Here is a 24,233-nt window from a genome sequence, read left to right on the forward strand (position 1 = left end):
GAACTGTATTTTAGAAATACAGTGTAACCTAAATACTGGTACCCTCATATTAATTGGAAATTAAAAAAAAAATCAGGGGCAAATAGAAAATTTATAACATCAAAAAATTATGATACATATAAATTTTCACTTGAAATAAACATTTGTCCATGTCTTAGAATGAGACACTATTCCCAAGTATTCTTTATACTTTCAAAATATTTTACTTTTATGTGAAATGATTTGTGAGAATTAGATCACATTCTGTCTTTCATAACAGTTACCTATGTAATTGTTAGCTCACAATGAAATTTCAATTCTTGGCAGATTTTACAACTTTTTGATGTATGCGGAGTATATAGCAATATTTCTTACATAAAATTGTCAGAAGAATTAATATGCATTTTTGCCTAATAAAATGATGACCTTGAAGTAAAGAAATCTAAAATAGTTAGCTAGTACCTGAAACAGATTACATGTATAAATTGGAAGCAGGGACTCCAGAATTTCTAATTTATTAATGATGTCATTAAATCCACTTACTGGAAAAATCCACATTCACCTGCCCAAACACTTGTGCTTTATAAAATCATTAGTTTTTATTTAACTTTTTAGACTAGTCTACATGTATTCAACAGAGTGTAAACCACTCGTATTAGCTAAACTAATAGCAGTTTATAAATAATAATGGAATTGGCTTATATTTAGGTTCATATGATAAATTCTAGTTTTAAAAATTTCATTACACGTGAAAGATTAAAATTTCAATTATTCTGCTTTTTTCAGTGTTTCTTTTTCTTTTTCCCTGAGACAGAGTCTCACTATGTTGCCCTTGGTAAAGTGCTGTGGCGTCACAGCTCACAGCAACCTCAAACTCTTGGGCTTCAGCTATTCTTTTGCCTTAGCCTCCCAAGAAGCTGGCACTACAGGCACCCACCACAACGCCCAGCTATTTTTTTGTTGGAGTTGTCATTGTTGCTTAGCTGGCCCAGGCCAGGTTCTAACATGCCAGCCTCGGTGTATGTGGCTGGTGCCGTAACCACTGTCCTACAGGCGCCAAGCCTTTTTCAGTCTTTCTTGATCAAAATGAGAAAAGGTTACTTTAAACAGACAAGAACATTCGTTCTATTATTGGTTACCTTTGAGTGCCATTTTCCTCACTAGTCTATATAAAGATTAAGGTGAAGAAGGATAGGTGAGGGGTGTTATCATTTTATTTTTTGTAATATTTTTGCATCGAATATGCATTTCCACTTAATATAAATACACAAATATTTTTCATATGCCTAATAATTATATATGACTAAAATTTTTAGTAACTAATATTTTTTTTTTTTTTATTGTTGGGGATTCATTGAGGGTACAATAAGCCAGGTTACACTGATTGCAATTGTTAGGTAAAGTCCCTCTTGCAATCATGTCTTGCCCCCATAAAGTGTTTTTTAAATGACAGATTTAATTCATGAAACTTTGAATATCAATTACTTATCTCTTAGTTCCTTAATATTCTATTTTTTTCTTTTTTTTTCACATGCAGCTCTTATATGTTTTTGAAGAAGAAAAATTAGAAGTACAATAGCAGAGAGAAAATTACATAAAATTCTCTTTTTATCTAGAACTATATCTGACTCATTTTTATATTTGTTCTTATATTTTGAAATAGGTGGAATTTGTCCTTATTTTCAGGATTTTAATAAGCCCAAATGCCTGGCGATCATTAGTATTATTCCAGACTTGTCTTTCCCCATTTTCTGCTATCAATTCTCTGACTCCCTTTGAATAACAACTACAATAATATCATGGTTTGCTGTTACAAAGTGAGGTGCATTTGTCAAGGGCTCCACCATAAATAAGAGGATGTGTGTTTGTGTGTGTGTGTACGCTACTTATTAATAAAACAATTTTAAAATCTCTTGTCCAAGAATTTCATTTGCCCAACTGATTCTATACAGACTCAAGTCACCAACCACCTCAAATAATAAATCCTTGCAAAGAAATGTACCCTGTAAAGAAATAGATACTCAACCCTAGGTAAAATTCATATTTTTTACTTAGAATAAAAGCCCTCTTTTTTTTTTTAATCCCTGTGTGACTCAAGATAGGATTTCAATCCAGATAAGAGATATTCACATCAGAGCCTGATAAACAAAGTATCAGAGATAGTGAGATGTTCTGATGCCTTTGTCATCTATTTCTAGATTTAAACAAGTCAGGGGTGGGGGAGGTGGGTAAAGGGAGGGGAAGAGGGGAGAGAGGAAGGGAGGGGAGAGAGAGAGAACAGGAGAGTGTATCATGATGCATGATGACTGCTTAGTGTTTTCCTTTGATAACTTCAATGTGGATGGATAGAATATCATATTTGCAAGATTTGTAAACATCCTTCTACTTTGATTAATTATTTGATGATTCTCTGAAGAAAAATCATAGTAAAAAGACCAAAGCCAGTATCTCTCTTAGTTTGGCTCCAGTTTGCATGACTTCTGCATTTATTTTCAGCAAATTTTGAATGAACTGATTGATGTACATCCAGTTGAAAACAAGACAAATTAGCCTTGTCATGAGTAACCTTTTAATTAGTGCAAAGGACACATTCATGGAAGAGGAGAGGAATAATCTGCAACAAGACTATACTCTGTGGCAATTACAAATAGGGAATCATAACTCCAACTCACTTGCTGAGTGACGTGGGAAAATTATTTAAATTCCTTAGCTGAAAATGAACACAATACTGGGATCTATGTCCTGAGGTTCTTGTGGGAATAAAATGTAATAATAAATATAAAGTGTTAATACTGTGTCTAGCACTTAATAAATGCTCAGTGAATATCACACAAACTTATGTCAACAATTTTATGAAAAAGCTACTTCTGCTTTCAGAAGTTGATAGTTTGTCTGAGGTTTTGGGAACAATTCAACCACTTCTACAGTGTTAAACAAAGTTATGATTGCAGGAGAAAAGCTAGCTATATTTTTATAAGTACGCTAATTAGTGTTCTACAAATACTATGGCAATTAGAAAAATAAGATAGTATAATTATGAGTGAATATTCAAGAGACTCTTGCTAGAAATCTACAGCTTAACCCTGGCAACTGTGCATGTATGTGTGTGTGATTGAGAGAGAGAGAGAGAGAGAGGGAGAGAGATATTTCCATTGAAGAAATTTAAGATACAGATCAAATATATTGTGAAAATTAGATTATATTCTAGAGCTCAAGGATGTCAAAGACGACCAGGCACAACTGCAGCTGTGCGCCAAAAATATCCCTCAGCCTCGGAACCTGGGATGAAGGGGAAGATCAAGGGAAAACAGCAAGATTTCAAATGGAAAATAACTGTATTCCCCCTTATCCAAAGGGAATGCATTCCAAGACCCAAAGCAAAAGTCTAACACCACAAATAACACAAATCCCTATATATACTGTTTTCCCATACAGACATACCTATGATAAAATACAGTTTATAAGTTAGGCTCAATAACAGATTAATTATTATAACTAATAATAGAATAGAATAATATAAATAATAATAAAAACGTGTGAATGTGGTCTCCCTTTCTTTCTCTCTAAAAATTGGTTATTGTTCTATACCTAGATAATTTTGGATGATGGTTGATCATGGGCGATTGAAACTGTAGAAAGTGAAACCACGGACAAGGGGGATTACCCGTACAGTATGGTAATCAAAGCAATATGGTACTCATGCAAAACTAGAGAAGACATAGACCAAGGAAGTGGAACAGAAATTTCAGATGGAAAACCATCCACATACAGCCAACTAATCTTTGGCAAAGTAGACAATAATATACACTAGGGAGAAGAAACCTCCTCAAGAAGCCACGTGCAGAAGAATAAAACAGGATCCATATCTCTTATCATTCACAACAATTAATGCGAGATGGATAAAATACTTAAATCAAAGCCACGAAACCATAAGAATTCTAGAAGTGAGTGTTGGAAAAATACTTTTAGATCTCAGCCTATGCAAAGAGTTTATGAAGACCCCAGTGACAATCACAGCAAAAACAAAAATAAATAAGTGGGACTTCATTAAATTAAAAAGCTTCTGCGCAGCCAAGGAAAGAATAAACAGAGCAAATAGACAATGTACAAAATGGGAGAAAATATTATAAACTTATGCATTTGATAAAGGGCTAGTAACCAGCATCTATAAAAAATTCAAGCAAATCATCAAGAAGAAAATCAAACCACCTCACGAAAAAGTAAGCAAATGACATGAACAGAAGATTTTCAAAAGAACACAGAGAAATGGCTAATAAACATATAAAAAATGCTCACTGTCACTAATCATCAGAGAAATGCAAGTTAAAACCACAATGAGGTATCATCTTATCCCTGTTAGAATAGCATTTATTAAAAAGTAAAACAACAACAAATAAAATAGATCCTTTAGTGGATGCAGCAAGAAAGGAAGGAATCCTTGCACACGTTGTTCTGACTGCAAATTAGTACAACCTCCATGCGAAGTAGGATGGAGATACCTCAAAAACTAAAAGTAGACTTACCATTTGATCCAGTAAACCAAACTAGAAGTTATTATATGAAAAAGACACTGAACTGAAATGTTTACTGCAGCACAATTCGCAAGTGCAAAGATGTGGAATCAACTCGAGTACCCATCGATACATGAGTAAATTGACACATGGTTTCACATGTGATTTTACACACACACACACACACACACACACACACACCATGAAGATGACTTAATGCCTTATGCAATAATTGTGATGGAACTGAAGACCATTATGCTAAGTGGAATATCTAACGAACGGGGAAAAATATCCACCACATGTATTCACTATTAAATTGGAACTGACCAATAAGCACAAATAGGCACAGAGGTAAGTAAAACTCAACAGAAATCAAGCAGGAGGGAAAAGCAAGGGGAGGGAAGGGGAAAAAACCTACCTAATGGGTACAATGAATACTATCTGGGTAATGAGCATACTTATAACCATGACTCTACCATTATAAAAGCCATCCAGGTAACCAAAAGTATTTTTACCGCTGTAATACTTTAAAATAAAAAAATAATTCAGAGAAAGTGACCATTTATCCTAGAGGCAAACACAACAGTTAAGATAATTATAGGAATAGAAAAGGTGCTCACATATAATTGCTACAACATTCCAGGCCTTTGCCATATGTTTTAGCTTCTATTTGTGAGACCGTATTACAGGCCTAATTGTTACAGATTTTACTAAACTTATTCTTTGCAAGTAACTGTAGGTGGTGAATATTATTCTTTCGATTTCGCTCGGGAGCAAAAACGAGACTTAAAAAGTTTCCCAATGGCATAGAACTAGTGGAAGGCAAAAATAAAATTTCAACCTGAGAATAGATGTTTCTGTGAATAAAATGTTAAAAATCATCCCTAGCTTAATACCAGCCTGCCAAAGAAAATGACCACAAAGTCTTGTTTTCTTAGAGCTAATTAAGCATTTAGATAATTTTGGAATTTTGTAGCCCTCTTTTTTTTTTTTTCTAGGAAGAACTACTATTGCTCTAGTGTTTGAAGAGGCTATGAAGTGATGTACAAGCCTTTTCCCTACGTGACTAAAATAGTATTAAATACTGGTGGGAAATCAAAGCTGTGATTTCTTCATACCAAGTGGCCCACACTGATCTTGATTTTTGTTCTTACCAGCCATATAGACCCCATGTGGGTGAGAGCCAACCGAACTTGTGTGTTTTTGTTACTTCTTGGCCACCCAATGATATAAAAATTCCATACAATTGTATCTCCTGCCTTGTATCTTATCTTTCTATACAGCTAAGTAAATGTAGTTTTAGATGAAATTCTATTGTATCTGTGAGTGTAATTACCAATTTGATCCCCTCACAACTACAGTGGTAGAGCGGGCTCCAAAGTCCATATGTCTTATCTGTAAAGGTCACATATCTGACTGGAATAGACTATCTAGCTAAACTAATCTGAAAGAAATGGCTTGTAAGTAAATACAACCTATCTGTGGCATTAATATTAAAGATTGTGGACTTAACTAAGCCATTGGCTTATTTCAAATGAATTTATGGGATCACAAACATATTCTGAAAACTGTTATTTTACTCCCTATTTTATTTATTTTTCCTTTCTTATCCTTTAATTATTATTAATAATTATTATTAATACTAGATCTTCATCCTCTGTATCAATGAAAGCTATTTTTATTGGCTGAGAACGGCATCATCAAACCACTGATGACAGGGCACAGAGATGTTAATGAGGATCAAGGTGGGCAAGGAAGGCAAACAAGGAAATAAGAAATAAAAGAACAAAGAGACAGGGACCACGTCTGTACACAGACCCTTTTACCTGGACGACCCTTTAGTGAAATCAATATTAGAGTGAGGGCACCGTTTTATCACAAATATGTGGATGAAGTAATAAACAGAAGGGACGGAGGGGAGAGAGAGGAGATAAAGCAAGTCCCTTCATCCTAAAGAGAATGATTTGGTGACCAGTCTTACACGGAAGCTAGTCCACTTCTGTTTTATCTGGTGAATGAACCATTTCTCATTAGCAACAGGACTGTTAGCAATCAGCAATGCTCCAGTCATTGAAGATTTGAACAGCAGACTTAGTCACGTCTTAAGAAAGAAAATGCTAGAGGTCTGAACAAGCCCTAAGACAACAGAGTCTAGGGTTAATCCCCTGAAAAGCCATATCTCATAGAAAGAATTATTCTATTGTGGGGTTTTCTACCTTGGCTACAGGATATTCTTCTTAGGTGAGCTTTTAAAAATTGCCAGGTCCTACCTTAGACCAATGGAAGAATCAGAATTTCAGCTCCAATCCTGATGTTTCCTAATACTTTCCCAATTGATTTTTATTCGACAGTTCCACTAGAAATAAACATGGATTTTGAAAAGAGATAATCCTTGGTTTTAGTCTAGCTCAGTTTCCTATTAGCTGTGTGATCTTGACTTTAACAAAACGCTGTAAATCTCAGTTTCCCCATTTATAAAATAAGGATAAACTGATCTGGAATTATTGTGTACAAAAAATAGAAAAAAATATGTGACTTACCTAGAAGATAGTTGACCTACTTAAATATTAGTTTTTTTCATTAAAATAAATTTTATAAATTTGATTTTATATCACTGATGATAAATTAGAAAAATCCTTTTTTTTTTTTTTTGAGACAGAGCCTCGAGCTGTCACCCTGGGTAGAGTGTCATGGCATCTTAGTTCACAGCAACCTCCAACTCCTGGGCTTAAGCGATTCTCTTGCCTCAGCCTCCCAAGTAGCTGGAACTACAGGCGCCTGCCACAATGCCCGGCTATTTTTTTGGTTACAGCCGTCATTGTTGTTTGGCAGGCCCGGGGCTGGATTCGAACCCACCAGCTCAGGTGTATGTGGCTGGCACCTTAGCCGCTCGAGCCACAGGCACTGAGCCTAAATTAGAAAAATCTTTTGAGGAGAAAACCGTATCTTAATTTGCGGTAAAAGTCTACTTAGCAATACTGAAATAATATTACAAGAATTATTTCAGAACAAATGATTATTTCCAAAAAGTAAAACCACCAGGTTTCAATCATCTTATTAAATTTTAATAATACATGAAATTCCCAACTATTTCATAGCTATAATAGTTTTCTTATCTGATAAACAGATATCATATAACCCACCAACCTCACAAGTTAGTTACATAACAATAAATTTAAGAATATACAGAGGGTGCCGAAAAATGTATACACATTCTTAGAGTTGTTATCTATGTATCTCTTTTTGAAGTTGAATTGAAGCCACCGTTACTGATCAAGAGTACCTAGACATCCTACGAACATCCATTATACCTAAAATTTGTATACTTTTTGGGAATGATCTACTTTACTTCCAACGAGATCTCTTAAAATGCATATACATTTTCTGGCACCCCAGTATCTAAAAAAATAATCACAGAACAACTGTAAAGCTTCTAGTCTCCTTTTTCAATGATTAAACTCTATTGTTACGAGAATTAAATTATCCTGTTATAAGAACATATATACACTGACCTAGTATAATTTTTCTAGGAGTCAGTTTTAAGGTTTTTAGATATTCATTTGCAGGTCTGTGATATTTCTCATAATCGCTTATCAAACACAATTGATTCCATTTTAAAGACAGCAAAATCAATAAAAATGTACCAACTTTTAGCAATGGGCGCCTCACTTTCAATCACTATCATTTACTTAAGTAAAACCACATAGACAATTTTAAACTATTTATACAATTTAATCTCAATTGACTTCATTACTTAAATATTCAAAACGCTTCTGCTTAAGGCAACATTATTCTGGGATAAGAAACATATCATCTATAGAACACTTTCATGAATAAAACTTATTAATATCTTGCTTATGCCTTCATAGCTGAACTTTACTAAAATTAGCAATAAAAGATCAATTTTTATAATACCTGTATGTATTGTTAATAGTCTTATGATTTCCTTACGATGATATATCTTGGGATACCACTTACAAAATATCTATTATGTGTCATTCAGCATTTGAACCTGGTGGCTCAATTTCCCACAATTAAAATAACTTATTGATATCTGATAATTCATTCAAAAATCACTTATTGTGTTTGTATAGGCCAAGGATATTATGTTTCCCTCACTTAAAAAAAAGTTGCATAATTGTACCCTCAATGAATCCCCAACAATAAAAAAAAAAAAAAAAAGTTGCATAAAGAATCCTGGTAATGTGATTGAAAGGTTCCCAGATATCTAGGAAAGAACTGTATTTAAATGTTTCTGAACCAACTCAGTGCAAATCTTAAATCACAAGACTAAATTATAATTTATTATTTAAAGTTTGCACTCCAGTACCAAACTGTACTGCTTAACTAGAACATATTCATTTTATCCTAGCAAATCAACTCCAGGGAGAGATAAAGATTTACATATTGAAGACTGTTTACTGGAAGTCAAAATGATAATAAATCATAAAAGAATATGAAATATTAGTGGAAAATACCACATTTTGGTATGAAGTATCAATTCAGGCCATGCACCTAAACAGAGATATCACATTTAGTGTTTTACAGGTCTCTTTGGTGTCTAAGTGAGTAATTTGGGACAGTTACATCCAATTATTTCAATCATCCCAAAACTGAAATAAAGAGAGCCAAAATAGCTTCAATTTATTAGTGCTTGGTTCAAATTGTCCTGAAAATATTCCGTTTTTCTAGGGTATCTAAACTGAGAATAATGTAGAAGACAGAGAATCAGAAAGAGACAATGCATTTTCTGTCTCTTTGTCTCTTGTCATTTCAAGCTACCAGGAAGCAATATGTGTTAACATATTCATGTCTTTCGATTTCTTTAGTTGTGACAAGCAATTTAAAAGTTCTCCATCAGGAAACATGAAATTACTACATTAATATCTTAATGTTAATATAGTCATCTCTATCACAATATTACCATATCTGTATCCTCATTTTATATCAGTGTACCTGTATTCTATGGTTGGTAACTTCTTACCCACGTAGAAAGTTCTTATTTATTTCGTTATGCATTACTTTTAATGTACATCATTATACCTCATTTTTCCTCAAAGATTTACTTTTTAGGGTAGCAATGATGGATCTGACGATGCTTCTGGATACTCTGATCCAGACTGCTTTAACTCAAAAGTATTAAAATATATTAAAGTGGCAACAGATATGCACGGCTAATCATGCAATGTGTCTGATTGGAGAAATGTAAAAGAAATAAATATCAGGATAAATTTAAAAATAGTGACTAGTCCCCTTCCTCCAGTGATATACAGGTAAGGAGTGTGAATCACATTTATTTGTATTTGTTTCCTTTTTTTTTTCTTTTTTTGCAGTTTTTGGCCGGGGCTGGGTTTGAACCCGCCACCTCCAGCATATGGGGCCAGCACCCTACTCCTTTGAGCCATAGGTGCTGCCATTTATCTGTATTTCTACATTGCCCATTGGCATTTCTAAACCTCATTGTGTATCAATGTTAGTCTTCTTTAAGCAATGCTGATAAAAGTATATATTTAAATGATTTAACACAGAGTTTTATAAGTTTCCTTGCTAGAAGATTGTGCTAAATATGCGTTAGAAAACAAAATGGCAGCACTAAATCTCCTAATGTATGTACCCCTTCTGTTTGCTAATATAATGATGCCAGCTCTAATTTTTTTCACTTCAACTGTAGTCCACTGAAGTTCAAAATTAAAGAAATATTTTCATTATTATTACATTTAATGCTATTAAATGATATAATTTGGTTTTAATGATGAAATTTTAATGTTTTTCTAAAAAGGAAACCCTGTAAAAGTGGCCTCCTACTGACATAATACAAACATTATTTTGCTATTACTATATCTCCATAAGCAGATGATTCTTTTTTGCATCGCAGAGTTAAGTAGAATAAGAACTGTCCTCTGAAAAAACTTGAAACTTAGATTTAGATAATAATAATTTGTACTACCTCTAAAGACCCTGGAGGTAATGATATATCTCAGTAATAGAAAAAAGTACAAAGTAACATATATTTTGGATAGATTACTTTGTCATCAACAAGGTGTTGACCGTTTTCAGTCACATACATGCTAGTGGAATATATTTAAATATAGGAAAAAACATTTTGTATTGCAAAGAGTTTGGCTTTAAAAATTCCTAGATGTTTATAGTAATAATTTCAAGTTAAAATTCTATACACTAAAGGAGCAACAATATATTTTAACCTCATATTTTCTGAAAACACAGCTATTCTATAATGGGTGCTAGAAAAAATCCATCTAAATGATATGAGTATCCATATTCCCCCAAATTCTAGTTATTTAACTTAATAATAATCCTTCTGAGTTGGTATATTTTTCCCTTTCAATTTAACTAGTATAAACTCTTACTAATATTTCTTGTCATTATTGAATCAAAATGTGATTACTGGACCAGAGATGGAAGAAAGTAGAAACGGCTCTTGGTCAAACAATTGATATCAAACCTTAAATGAGAGGCCCTACAGACTGTCTCTATATCAAATGTTGTTTGTTTTTCTCTGAATACTTTGTTCAAGGATTGGAAATCTGCATGTAAGGAAAGTGAAGTCTGAGATGGTTCACTTCAGTAGTAAAACCTTCAATAGGCAAAGCTAATTCTTGGAAAAGAAGACTCTAAAAACAATGGAAGAGTGATGCAGGGATTAGCCAAGCAGAAAATAGATTCCGTGTCACCATCCTCATGAAGTCAGAATAAAGTGGATTAAAACTGAACTCTAATTGGTTTGTAAATGTCATTTTGAAGATATAATAATTTCTCCAAGTCCTAGTGCTCTTTCTTTGCTAGTCAAATTCGACTGTCATTATTCATTTTTGTTATAAAGTTACCCTGGGAAATAAGTAAAGGCATTTCCACATTGTATTGCGTATCTCAAATGGAAATGGCTTTCTACAGTAATATGCAAAAGTCATCTAGAACAGGCACAATGTCTTACTCCTCATTTTTTATTCCTTTAAAGAGCATATCTTTACTACATTATTCACAAGGAAAAGCTGACAAAGCATTCTCTTAATACAGAGAGTTTTTTGTGGATTGACAAACAAATCAATTTGTTTGAAACTCAGGGAAACAAACAATATATATGAAACCCACAATGCATGTGCAATAGACAGAAATCATGATAGGAAATGAATTGTCTGATCCACAATAAGATATATATTTAAGGAGATGAACCTTCTATATCTATAAGCATAAAAATACATACATTATGAAATAATTTTGCCCTAGAGGTACTTATTTTTACATACATTAACAGTAAACACACTGGAAGCAGCTCCTGAAATTGCTTATGCTAATACCAGTTGCATCTCTTTTTAAAAGGCAGTTCTACTTAAAACCAAACCTCAGGCTTCAAAACACCACGTGAAGCCAAACAAAGGACTCCACAGTCTATATATGCAAGTTATGAAAACCTCCAATGTTTCTATGACTTTTTAACTTACAAAGCAACCCAATCAACAAAGCATATATTTAAATTTTTCAAAGTATTATTTGGCACATATTTCATCAGACAAATATGGCTTCGATTCCTTAATAATAAAAATATTGCCAAATGTATAAAACAAAACGTTTCATTAACATCCTAAGGGGCATAATAGATTTACAATTAAAATATCTTTGCAGAATAGCTGACACTGTTGTACAAAGTTAAAGAGCCAATATTTGGTTAAAAAAATTATGAATTTCTCAAAGGCCAATTGCTATATAGGCATGAAAGTAGTTACTGGATCTCCCATGTTAAATCCATTGGAGAGAGAGTTCTGAGCTCTTAAGAAATGGTATTCTTTTTATTTTGTGACTAACAAATTACAAATCTTTATGATTCAGTTAATACTTATTTTTTACTTCTAATTATCAGTATCATCTTTTGAAAAATGTTGAAAAAAATTCATAACTGCATATTTGGGTATTTCCTTGCCAGACTGGCAGGAATGGACAGATATTTGAAAATATAACACAAGATTAATGCTGAATCCTCATCTTTTGACAGCCATAAGTAAATTTTACTGAACCTTTTTAGGAGGTAGAATACTCTCTGAATCATAAGACAGTCCATAAAAAGAAAGGGTTTTTAGATCTAAGGTTTTATTGGCAAAAAGAGACCAAAATCAGTGATTGAATCTCCAATAATCAGCTAGTATTTCATACTATATTTGGTTTATTTAAAATTTTTGAAGTTTGACCTAGTATAATGGTGCTCATAAAGGCTATAGAATGGACATTCCAACATACACTTCCCATTTAGGAGAGCATATGGAGTCAGGTACATAGGCTCTTTTATGCTGTAAATAGATTATTCATATAACTGGCATTCTCTGTTCTCTGATTATAGGCTTATCAATCTTTCTGATTATGATGTGGATACCTATCTAGGTACCTCTATTTCACTGATTCAAAGGAAGACTCAGAACCCATTTTATCACTTAATAAGAAAAAGATCTATTTTAAACCTACCCTTACTATTTTATGAAGGATGGAACACACACAGGAATAAATAGTGCACGTAGCCCAGATAACAGGAACTGACCACAGTATGTGGGTTTAATAAAAAACAAAAACATATTAACCGGCTTATCCTTCAAGTTCATGTACTATAGCTCTTGTCCTCAGGAGTTGGAATTCATATTGTCATTGCACCTGTCCTCTTTACCTCACTGGAGTAAGAGAAAAGACATAAATCTGGAGTAGGAGTAAATAATGAGGTGACTCTCCCTTATGATGCAAAATAAGGACATACAATTGATATGATTTCTCCCTTAGAGCTTAAAACTAGGACAGCAGGATGTTGATAATTTATAGAAGCAACAAAAGGAGGTTATAGACATCAGTGCTCGGCCATGCATTATCCAAAGGGAAAAAGCATTTCTAATAAACTTAATCTGATTTCAACCTCAAACCTCACATCTGTGTTGTTATAATTTGCCTTTTCAAGTATGTTTGCCTACCAAGAGCAATATTTTGGTCAATTACATATGAGTATTCTTGTTCTTAGGATGAACATCTCATTTAAAATCACTGAATTTTCATTTTGATTTATATCACATTTTAAACTTGCTTACAATTAACTCCACCTCTCTTCAATACAGATTTTCTAGATGATCTGCATTACTAAGGACTAAATCCTGGATGATAGTAAATTCACCAAAGGCCATTTTCAGAGTGATTTCTGAGATTTTCTGATGGGACCTAGCACCAGTAATCAAAGGTCTCCTATTTTGGAATTGATTCCAAGAGTCTTAAGATCATTGTACACTCACACACCAGAGAAAAAACACAATTAAATTCAAATGGGGGAGAAGGGGAAGAGAGAATGGGGAGGGGGAAAAGGGAGGGAGATGAGTAAGCTGTCACCTAATAGGCACAATGTAAGGGTATACAGCACACCCCTTGGGAGAAGGGCTCAAATACAACTTGAACTTTACCGAATAAACACAAACAATATAACCTAATTATTTGTACCCTCATATTAATCAGAAATTTTAAAAATGTAATGCAAAATCAAAGTAAACAAGGAAAGAAAAAAAAAATCATTGCATTATCAGCTTCCATTAATTACATCACAGTTTCTACCAAAATATCAGCTTCTGTTGTAATGCAGATATCAATTACACTGAGTCTGCTTCTCCAATTTTTTTTTTTCAGAGTGTGGTAAAAGCTTCAAGAAAGTGAGACCAGATTCTGCAATTTCAAAGTTAGTACACCAAAAACCATGCCTCATAGGCTAGAAGAGTAGAAGTCAGAATGTCATCATTCCTCTAATCCAGGTATCTGGGAGCTATGACCATGCAGCACCAGAGATGAAGATCCAAGTGATTTAAGTATAATATAATAAAAATATAAATACAGTGCTTCTTGTCAACTAAAGAAGCAAAAATGAATAATCATCGAACAGAGGACTCCCCTAAATGAGAAATTATAATAGAAACAGTGCTAAGAATAGCATTCCTGATTTAAACAGTAAACCATGTTGCCTTTTAGAGTATGTGAATGAAATAAATGGGCTAGCTAATTAATTATAGCTGATTAGTCCATCAAATCTCTTGGTAGAATAAGCAAAACATTCACTTTTTATAATTGCTGTATGCTTCATCCATGAGACATACTTATACATTCTAAAAGCTTGCTACTAAAATCAAATAAGACAATTAGTAATACTACCAGAAGACATTTTAAATATATCTAGCATATAAGGAAACATATATAGTTTGTAATTTGTGCTTAGTATGTGCAAATGTCAAGTCTGTGAGGAAAAATATTGAATTATACTATAAATGGTAGTAATCCAGAAATGTACCAACCTTCAGGATCAAGTAGTTTTTCTATGCCTAATTGATATTTTGCGATGTTGAATGCATGTTCCAGTCGTTGCGTGGGTGACTGCTGGCAAACCACACTATTCCAATCAAACAAGTCTGGCCTGAAACATATACACACACACACATAAGGACAAATACGAATCAATCTCAAATGTTTCACTGGATTCACTTCAATTCTGAATTTTGATTGACAACCCATGCCCATAGTCCTTAAAAATTAAATGTTACTCTTCACGACCCCTCAATAGCATTTAACAAGTCTCATCTAAATGAGTCATAATTTTTATTGCAAGTTCTGATATTACACATTTTAAATACATGCAATTTGATTTGGCAATTGTATCTCAATAAATACGGGCAGGGGGAATCCTGAAGAAAACAAGGAATTTATTCTACCTTATTCAAGCATCAAACACTGGACTGAAATCATCCAATCTCATGGATTTGATTGCAAGCCACTTACTTGTAACTCCCCATTGTATAAGCCCACTCCAGATGTCTTCCCCTGAACTCTAAACTCTAGATTTAACTGACTACTCAATATCCCCACTTAGTAAGCACAAGCCTCTTGTGTCCCAAACGGAGCAGCTGATATAAATCTTCATCATACTCCCGCAAACCCCTTCCTTCCTCCATATCAAATGAGAAGTTCAAATTTGCACTTACTCAGGTAAAAACGCTGGAAGTCATCCTTGATAATTCTTTTACTCCCATGCTATACTTCATTCAAAATATTTGACCAGAATATGACCACTTCTCACTATCATCACTGTCATCTCTCTAGTCCAAAATACCATTTTATCTTGCTTTCCAGTCGCTCCCCCTTCTCTTACTCTCAACAGAGCTGCTGGAGTCATCTGTTAAAATATTTCATCCTATCCATCTTCTCAAATCTCTGCCACAGGGAGAGTAAAAATCACATATTTAACTGTGATCTACAAGGCATAACATGGTCTGGATCTCTATTGCCTCTTTCATCATAGTCCACAAACAGGGTAGATAATTTCCTACTTTTGCATTTGCTGGAATTCTCCTCTCCCAGACATGGATGTGGCTCACTTTTTCACTTTCTTTGGGTCTTTACTCAAAAATCACATTATAGGTGAGTTCTTTCCTACCCAATTCTTATCTAAAATCACATATCTTAAATAAAATTTATGCATACTTATTTTTTTCACCTTACCTGCTTTATATTATTTTCACCAGTACTTACTAATATTTAACATATTATATAATCTACATAAACTCTGTCTCCTCCTCCACTCGAATGGAATGTAGAATACTTTTTTGACAGATTTGTTCACTGCTAGAAATTCAGCATGACAAATGGTAGGGGTTCGATAAATATTTATCACAACTACATGAGAGAATAGATGACCACATGCTATATAAATATAATTTCACTTGATAGTAAAGAAAACTCAAAGGCGTGTAAGAGGTACTTCTTATAAGGATTTTAAATCTAACAAGGAAGAAAAATGTCAAAGCCATAATAAGTTAACTAAAATCACATTTAAAAAGTGCAATGCGAAAAAGCACAGAGAATCAGAGAAAAGGTATTTTAAAGTCTGAAGAGGTCCAGAATGTTTTTGGAGGCTGAGGGAATCTCATCTGTGGCTTGAGTTTGGATTAAGTATTTAAGAATAGAATTCTAGGTGGCGTGAATATTAGAGAACCAAGTTTTTATGGCCAAAAAAAAAAAAAAAAAATCAAAACATGTCCAGGTAATTAAGATCTCATAGGCCTGTCTCCAGTGAGATATTTCAAGTATTTTTTTTTTTTTTTTTTTTGTGGTTTTTGGCCAGGGCTAGGTTTGAACCCACCACCTCCGGCATATGGGACCGGCACCCTACTCCTTGAGCCACAGGCGCCACCCAATATTTCAAGTATTTAATGGTGGAAATTATGATTAAGAGAAGGAATCTGGATAAATTTTCATAAGGCCTTGGCTGTTCAAGAATTCAATTTATCCCAACAGCATTGGAATTTATTAGTATTGTGGTTCTTCACTTTCTCTGGATCACAGACACCTTTGAGAGTCTGATGAAATTTATGTAACTTCTACCCAGAAAAAATGCCTATGTATAACTGTAAATAAAATTTACATACAATTTCAGGACATTTGTCTCTGTCAGTGAACTCTTGCTTAAGAATTCATGCTACGCAATGGAAGAAATGACAAACACGCATTAGCTATTATTTCCTAAGACCATAATTCAATATAAAGATACAAACGTATTTCTCATTTTCATTTCTTTAATTGCTCCTACCTTAATTAATACAGCAGAATTGTGTACACTTATTAGAAAATTGAATCCCTCCTAAATGTTCCAAATTACTCCAAACAGCCAACACACTATGTTTTGGAACCTAAAATATTTATAAATTGGCAAGTGCTTCCAGTTGTGTGAAGGATATGAGAGATAAAAAATTAAATTCTAGACTAAGCAGGCTAATCAGAGGACTTCTAACTTCACTATTCAACCTGTACCCCATCTGCATTTCTTTATCTCTAGGCAATCGGAGTGGGAAAAAAATATAGGTAAGAGCATAAGAGAATGTATTTTTTTCACATGTAATACAGTAAACAAGGTTACTGTATGATGAGAAAATGAGACTTGCTTATGCAATCTCGGCCTTTCCCTTCTCTTCCTCCCCCTTCCTATTGGCCACTAACGAAGCACCTGAGTGTGAAGATATCATACTTAAGTCATGTAATTTATTTGTGCTTCAGCATTCTCATTTTATGAAGGATTGTACTGAACGGCCTTGGTGCCTGTGGTTCAGTGGGTAGGGTGCCAGCCCCATATACCTGAGGGTGGCAGGTTCTAACCCACCCTGGCCAAACTGCAACAAAAAAAGAGCTGGGCGTTCTGGCAGATACCTGTGTCCCAGCTACTCAGGAGGCTGAGGCATGAGAATCGCCTAAGCCCAGGAGTTTGAGGTGGCTGTGAGCTGTGACACCACAGCACTCTACTGAGGGTGATAAAGTGAAACTCAAAAAAAAAAAAAGAATCTAATTGTTTGAAATCATTAAATGTAATTAACATTTTAAATATCTATGATTTTTAACTGCATAAAAATTGTAAAAATAACCGACTATAGAGGTGAGCCAAGTAGCTCTGTATGCTAACCTAGACCATAATTCATTAACAAGAACATACAACGTAGGATCACCAAACCTTTTGCTTCTGATTAATATGAGGGTACATACAATTAGGCTACATTGTTTGCATCTGTAATGTAAAATTTAAGTTGTAGTTGTGCCCTTCACACAGGAAATCTGCCCTACACCTGCATGTTGTTTTAATGAAACGGGCATCAAGACTAGGGCAGCATAAATTAAAATTCTGGTTCTACCACATATTAGCCAAATGGTCTTAAGTAAATCACATAACCTCTCTGTGGCTCAGTTTCTCCATATTTGAAATAGAGATAATGATAGTATCTATATCATGAGAAATAGATGGGGTATTTTACTTAGTACAGTGTCTACAACATAAGAATTATTTTAATACATTATCTTCTAATACTTTCTTCTAAAGTTATTTGTAGTTATTTAACAACAATGATGTATTTTCAATTCGCAGACTCAATCTAAAAATACCTATCCTTACAGAACAGGTTTAAACGTTGCAAATGTTGCTGATGCAAGAATAACAAAATAATAGCAAAATGAATGGAATAATTTCCTTATCTTTCATACCATACAGTCAACAGTTCCTTTCTAAACTTTATGAAAAAAGTTACACTCATATCATTTAAAGTAATGACAGTAAAAATGATAAAATTATAAGAGTAAAATGATTATAAGTAATACAATTTAAAAAATAGTTGAGATGAGGTCCCACCAAACTATAAAGAGTAGAGTATAAATGTCTTACCACAACAAATAAGTAAGTGAGGTGATGGTTATTTTAACAAGTTTGATGTAAGCTTTCCACATTGTATATCAAATCAGCACATTGTACCCCATAAATGCATTCATGTACACAGCTATGATTTAATAAAGTAATTTAAAAAACAAAATTTTATTACATAATGCCAAAAAAATTTGAAGATGAAAGGTAATCCATGGGCTTCTTCATATTAAGGAGAAAACACATATACTACCAGAAATTGATTTATTAAGAAATAAAATCCTATAATACATACCCTGTTTCCCCAAAAATAAGACAGCCTCCGAAAATAAGACCTACTTACAGGAAAGATAAGACGTACCCTGAAAATAAGACCTAGCGCATCTTTGGGAGCATACCTTAAAATAAGACACTGTCTTATTTTCGGGAAAACAGGGTTTTATTATGATAACCATCAGGAAAAAAAGCAAAGAAGCTAACATTTACTGCATCTATGGACTGGAATGTAATGGGGTACGGTTGGAGACATGAAAATACACTTTATTTCTCTTTTTGCCTTTGCCCTGTGCTCTAATATCTGATTTGTTTTTAAACCATATGCTCTGTTAATAAATTAAAATAAGGAATTAGAAGAGAATTTAATTGCAACTCTCTACCTATTGCAACTTTATCTGCATATTTTGAGCATATTTTAATCGATCACTATTGAGTTTTTCTATGAAAGTAGAATCCAGCTTCCTTTTGATAGCACTGTAATAAACTGTGTTTTAACACAAAACTTTAAATTTCCAGAGCCTTTGTCAATTTCTGTGCTCCATATTAATTATATGCCTCCGTTCTATATAGCTTAGTCCAGGCATCCTCAAACTACGGCCCGTGAGCCACATGAGGCAGTGTGAATTGTATTTGTTCCCATTTTGCTTTTTACTTCAAAATAAGATATGTGCAGTGTGCATAGGAATTTGTTCATAGTTTTTTTTTTTTCTTTTTTAACTATAGTCCGGCCCTCCAACGGTCTGAGGGACAGTGAATTGGCCCAGTGTTTAAAAAGTTTGAGGACGCCTGGCTTAGTCACTCGATTATTGAAATTAGGACACTTCATGACATTCCTAGGTGTACCAATGACAATCACCTTGGAACAGAAAGTTCAACCTTTTTTTTTTCTTTAGATAAACAATAGGAACATCTGTTAAATATAAAAAGAAGGGGGAAATGATTCATGAAAGAGTATTAAAGAACTGAGAGGAACCTCTTGAAAAGTAACCATGTAAGTTATAAACAGTTACTGATGATTCATTCAGTATGTCAGGAGAGAATATATAAACAAGGACACTGGGAGAAATAAAGAGTGGGTCAGGGACAGACAGAGCAGCGCCATTTGGAGATGATTCCTGCATTACCTACAAATACATTCAGAAATCACTAAAGAGAATATTAACAAACGTAGGCTGTGAACATCCTTGCAGGATAGAAGTCTTCCACTTGAAAGGACAACGATATAGAGCCAACAATGACGACAAACCCTGATCCTCCATATTTTTGTTCATCTGCAAATGTGTACATGAACAGCAAGGTCAATATTTTCAGGCCCTGAGTGAGAAGCATGTGGCTGCATAAATGAGCACTGCCTTATCGTGCAGAATCAACATTTCTGTCCCTTCGCATCTGACTTCATTGAAGCTGGGGAAAATGTTTCTTCTGTTATACGTAGGAAAAGTAACGTGTGAACCTTGGTTAACCTGCCTATTGAATGTGAATCTGGCTTCTTTCTAAAATCAGGGTGCTGAGCAGTTCACCTGGAACCCCAGTACGGATGGGGTTAATTAAACCAAGCTGAAGCAAGATGCTTATTTAGAGCGTGTTTGCTCTTGGATTGAGCTTTACCACGAAGAAAATTTATATTCTGAGCTTTTCTAGAGGCAAGATTGGCATAGGAAAGTAGTAGAATCCTCAATAAGAAAAATCAAAATGAGAAAAGGTAAATTGTACTGAAAATGAGGGAGGACGCAGTCCAGTGGCATTTCAAGCCATTAATTAAGGCAATGCATTTATCCCTGGGTTGGGTAAACTAGATTGGTAACAGTAAGACCTAAGTAGATATTTCCCACAGTTAACATACTAAATATATATATATATATATATATATTTCTACATATATATACAAATATATATGTATATCCATCCATATGAGTGTATATATAGCATATATGGTATAATATAAAAGGTATAGTATATGTAGTATATATCTTATATCTCATATATATCCACACATAATGTTGCTTTTTCCTTGAACTGTTATTAATTCATTTACTGAACTTCTTTATACAAAAAAGTAAAAAACTCTTTTGTCATCCTAGCAAACATTATGTGGAATATGGTTAATGAATTTGGTTCACTATATCACATTGAGTTCTTTTTATGAAGATCCACGAAAGAACTCTCTCTTGCTTTATAGCAATTACTTTGCTGTTCCAGAGCAATTGTTTCTTTTGAAATTCTGAGCACTGGGTCATAGAAATAATTCTTTTCTACTCTTTGCCTTAGTTCCTAAGATGCTCTGAGCCTCTTACGTCCTAAAGTAGAAGAAAATATATAGGGTCTTATGGTGTTCACTAAGTCTGTGTCTCATAAGACAAATGTTTCGTTTTCTTCATTTATGTAATGATGGTCATTAATTTTACTACGCCCATTAACATGAGAATCATTTGGAATCATTTTAATTCTGTAGCCTAGACTTACACCAACATATTATTTGTATAAAAAGACCAACCTCATTCTCAGCAAAGTTAGAATATAACCTTGACTTTTTGGGAGTCCTGATGTCAAATATGTTGATCCTCTCCCCTGACCATAACCAATTTCATGTTCCAGTAATTTCATTATTTCAACAATTAAATGATATATCACATAAAATACAGAAAATATTCTTTATCAGTCCATTCCAATGAATTGTTAGATCAATATGGTTGATGTATGTAACACGTTGTATAGTAGAAAATGAGCTGGAACCACACTGGGGAAAATACATCATCAGAATTTAAGTCAATAATTATAAAAATCTTTTAATGTCTCAGAAGTCTCCTTACCTATGACTATGGATGAGAGCATTCAAAGCCAGGCCATCAGACCAGCTGGTGGTGAAATTGATGACATTAACCTGTGGGTAATTACGAGTTGATTGTCGGACCCAGCTCAGGAGAATCTTTTCACTGTTGGTTTGTTGCAATCCAGCCATGATATTTTTCATTACATTTTTGACCTACGTATATGGAAAGAAAGTTTCATTAAGAGAATGCTTTTCCTGAACAAAAACCATGCAAACATAAACATGAATGTGTTTGATCTTCAGTGATAAATTGTGACTATTTTAGGGCCAAGAGTACTGAGAATTCATAGATTCTACCAGAACTGATTCCATTTTAACTTGTTAGCAGTCTACTCTGATTGGTTGCCATACCATTCAGTGAATATGTCTATTATTGCCCCTGGATTCTTCCACATTTGACTATACATTTACTGTTTTTATAAGTGCTTTCCTTCTAACTTTCCATAGGCTAGAGAGCATACAAAAGATTAGATTTATGGGAGCAATAGTAGATAAAAGAATGATTTTTCTAAAGCCTAAGTTCAAATTTTGCCTTTGCTATTAACAAATTGTGTTAATTGAGTAAGTTATCCTTTTTTTAGCCTCAGTTTCCTTGTATCTTATATACAAGATTTTAGGAGGAATCAAATCCAAAATATAGTAAAATAAACCATCTAGGTTAATGCTACCATATAATTTAAAGCAATTCAAGCTATGTTTATTGACTTAAGTTAAAAAATACCGAAATGTTTGCCCACTTAAAATAAAGAAAAAAACAACAAAATAAAGGACAGGAACATTTATCCCTAACAGTAGTCAAATGCATGGCCTTGGTTTTATTTTCTTTCATTGGTTTCTGTACATATAATTCTCTTCTAGGGTTTGTGCAAATGCTCTTTGGCAGGTTATTGTATTTCAAAGTTTCATTCCTCTATCTGCTCTAATGCAGAAATCCATTCTAAGCAGTTTTCCTAAGTTTCAAGAATTTAGTGACACATCATTATAGAATAAACTGTCTAAATATTTTATTAAAGGTATATTTACTAGGCTATTTTTTAAATATACATCAAGCCCCTTATGAGATATTTGAAGAAAGTACATATGTAAATGTGATTAGTTGTTACCACCCAAGGCTTTCCTTTGGGGAAGTATAAGGTCCATATACCATCAACATTTGATCAGATGATGAATATTTATGGTTTATTCTAAATATGAAATTTTATTTTCTTTTTCATCCACGTAGACGTTAACAAATACCTTTGGGGTAACTGCATATTTTAACATCTCCAATGTTAGTCATCTTTTAATGAAAGAGTCAATGAAAATTTTAGGATATACTGTTAAATATGATTTTCAAATACTTTAAACAGATTTTGGATGATGTTTGTAAACATGGTAATGAATTGAAGATACGAAATCCTTGCATACATTTGCCATAACCCCTTGATAGCTAAATCCATTGTTTAGAAGTGGATTATCTAGTTTTCTTAATTCCTTCCTGGCCTGCTTATTTTGTCAGTTACTCAGTGAATAAATAGGTCAAATAATTATATAAGATACATACTTTTTCTCATCACATTCTAAAATTATAAAGTATACAGCCTTCACATACAGTGATTACAGGATGTGTGCTTTGTGTCCGGTGCTGAATGGGGGCTGTAATCAGTAGATAGTGGCTTAGTGGTGGTGATGGATTTGCACTGATCTGGCAACCCTTTAATGATGAATGGGATTCATTTGTGAAATGCTTGGCCAGACTGCCCTCTATGTGGGTAATGTTAAAGGACAAAACAGTATTCAATTCAAAACTCCGATACCAGCATTCTGTCACTAATTCAGCTTGACAGACTCAGCCTTATTGGTATTGCTTTTACCTGGGTGCAGATTTTGCCAAGAAAACAATAAAAGGCAACGTGTAATAATCACTTCTTTTTTTCCTACTTTAAAGATAGTTATCAAGAAATCACTAAGCTAGTCCTAAACATGAGCCTGTAAGCAGACAATTTTCCTCTCTTCAGATCTTCCTGTCCTTATGAGAGACTCAATCTAAAGAAATCAGTGTGTTCATGTTTGTGCATACTGTTATAAATCTGTTTTCAAAAGAAAAAATATTGAAATGTCTATGAGCAGAGATTTTTAAAAATGACTGCGAGTTAACTGGGCAAAGAAAATGTGATGAATTTGGACATGTAGCACCAAGATTCAGCTTCAGGGAAGGTCTTCTCGGTCCAACTGTGTTCAAGCTATTTCTGGCTATTAGTCCTCTCAGGAGCTAAATGAGTTGCAGACTCCTGTCAGACAAAGTAAAACCCTCCCAGGGTGGCCCATGTCTAGTGACTAATGAAATGCAGTGGTATAAACACGCGGCATTTTGACCCTACTGAAGACTACTCTGAAAGGTGGTCATTCTAGCTCCAAGTTTCCTATGGGGTTGAATGTGACTATTGTTGGGTCTATACCAGGG

General features: G+C 33.9%; 1 protein-coding gene across 6 annotated transcripts in view; it reads right to left on the reverse strand.

The window, feature by feature from the left end:
* The window catches only part of DMD (dystrophin), a 2,416,375-nt gene that overhangs the window by 1,851,711 nt on the left and 540,431 nt on the right, over positions 1 to 24,233 (reverse strand). For all 6 annotated transcript variants that reach the window (XM_053581215.1, XM_053581214.1, XM_053581218.1 and 3 more), the window contains 2 exons: positions 21,771 to 21,943; positions 14,807 to 14,925 (listed from right to left, as the gene is read on the reverse strand). In XM_053581215.1, the coding sequence (XP_053437190.1) occupies positions 14,807 to 14,925; positions 21,771 to 21,943 (292 nt within the window). The remainder of the gene's footprint in view (positions 1 to 14,806; positions 14,926 to 21,770; positions 21,944 to 24,233) is intronic.

The sequence above is a fragment of the Nycticebus coucang genome, chromosome X, assembly GCF_027406575.1.
Source record: "Nycticebus coucang isolate mNycCou1 chromosome X, mNycCou1.pri, whole genome shotgun sequence".
Classification (NCBI taxonomy): Eukaryota; Metazoa; Chordata; class Mammalia; order Primates; family Lorisidae; genus Nycticebus; species Nycticebus coucang.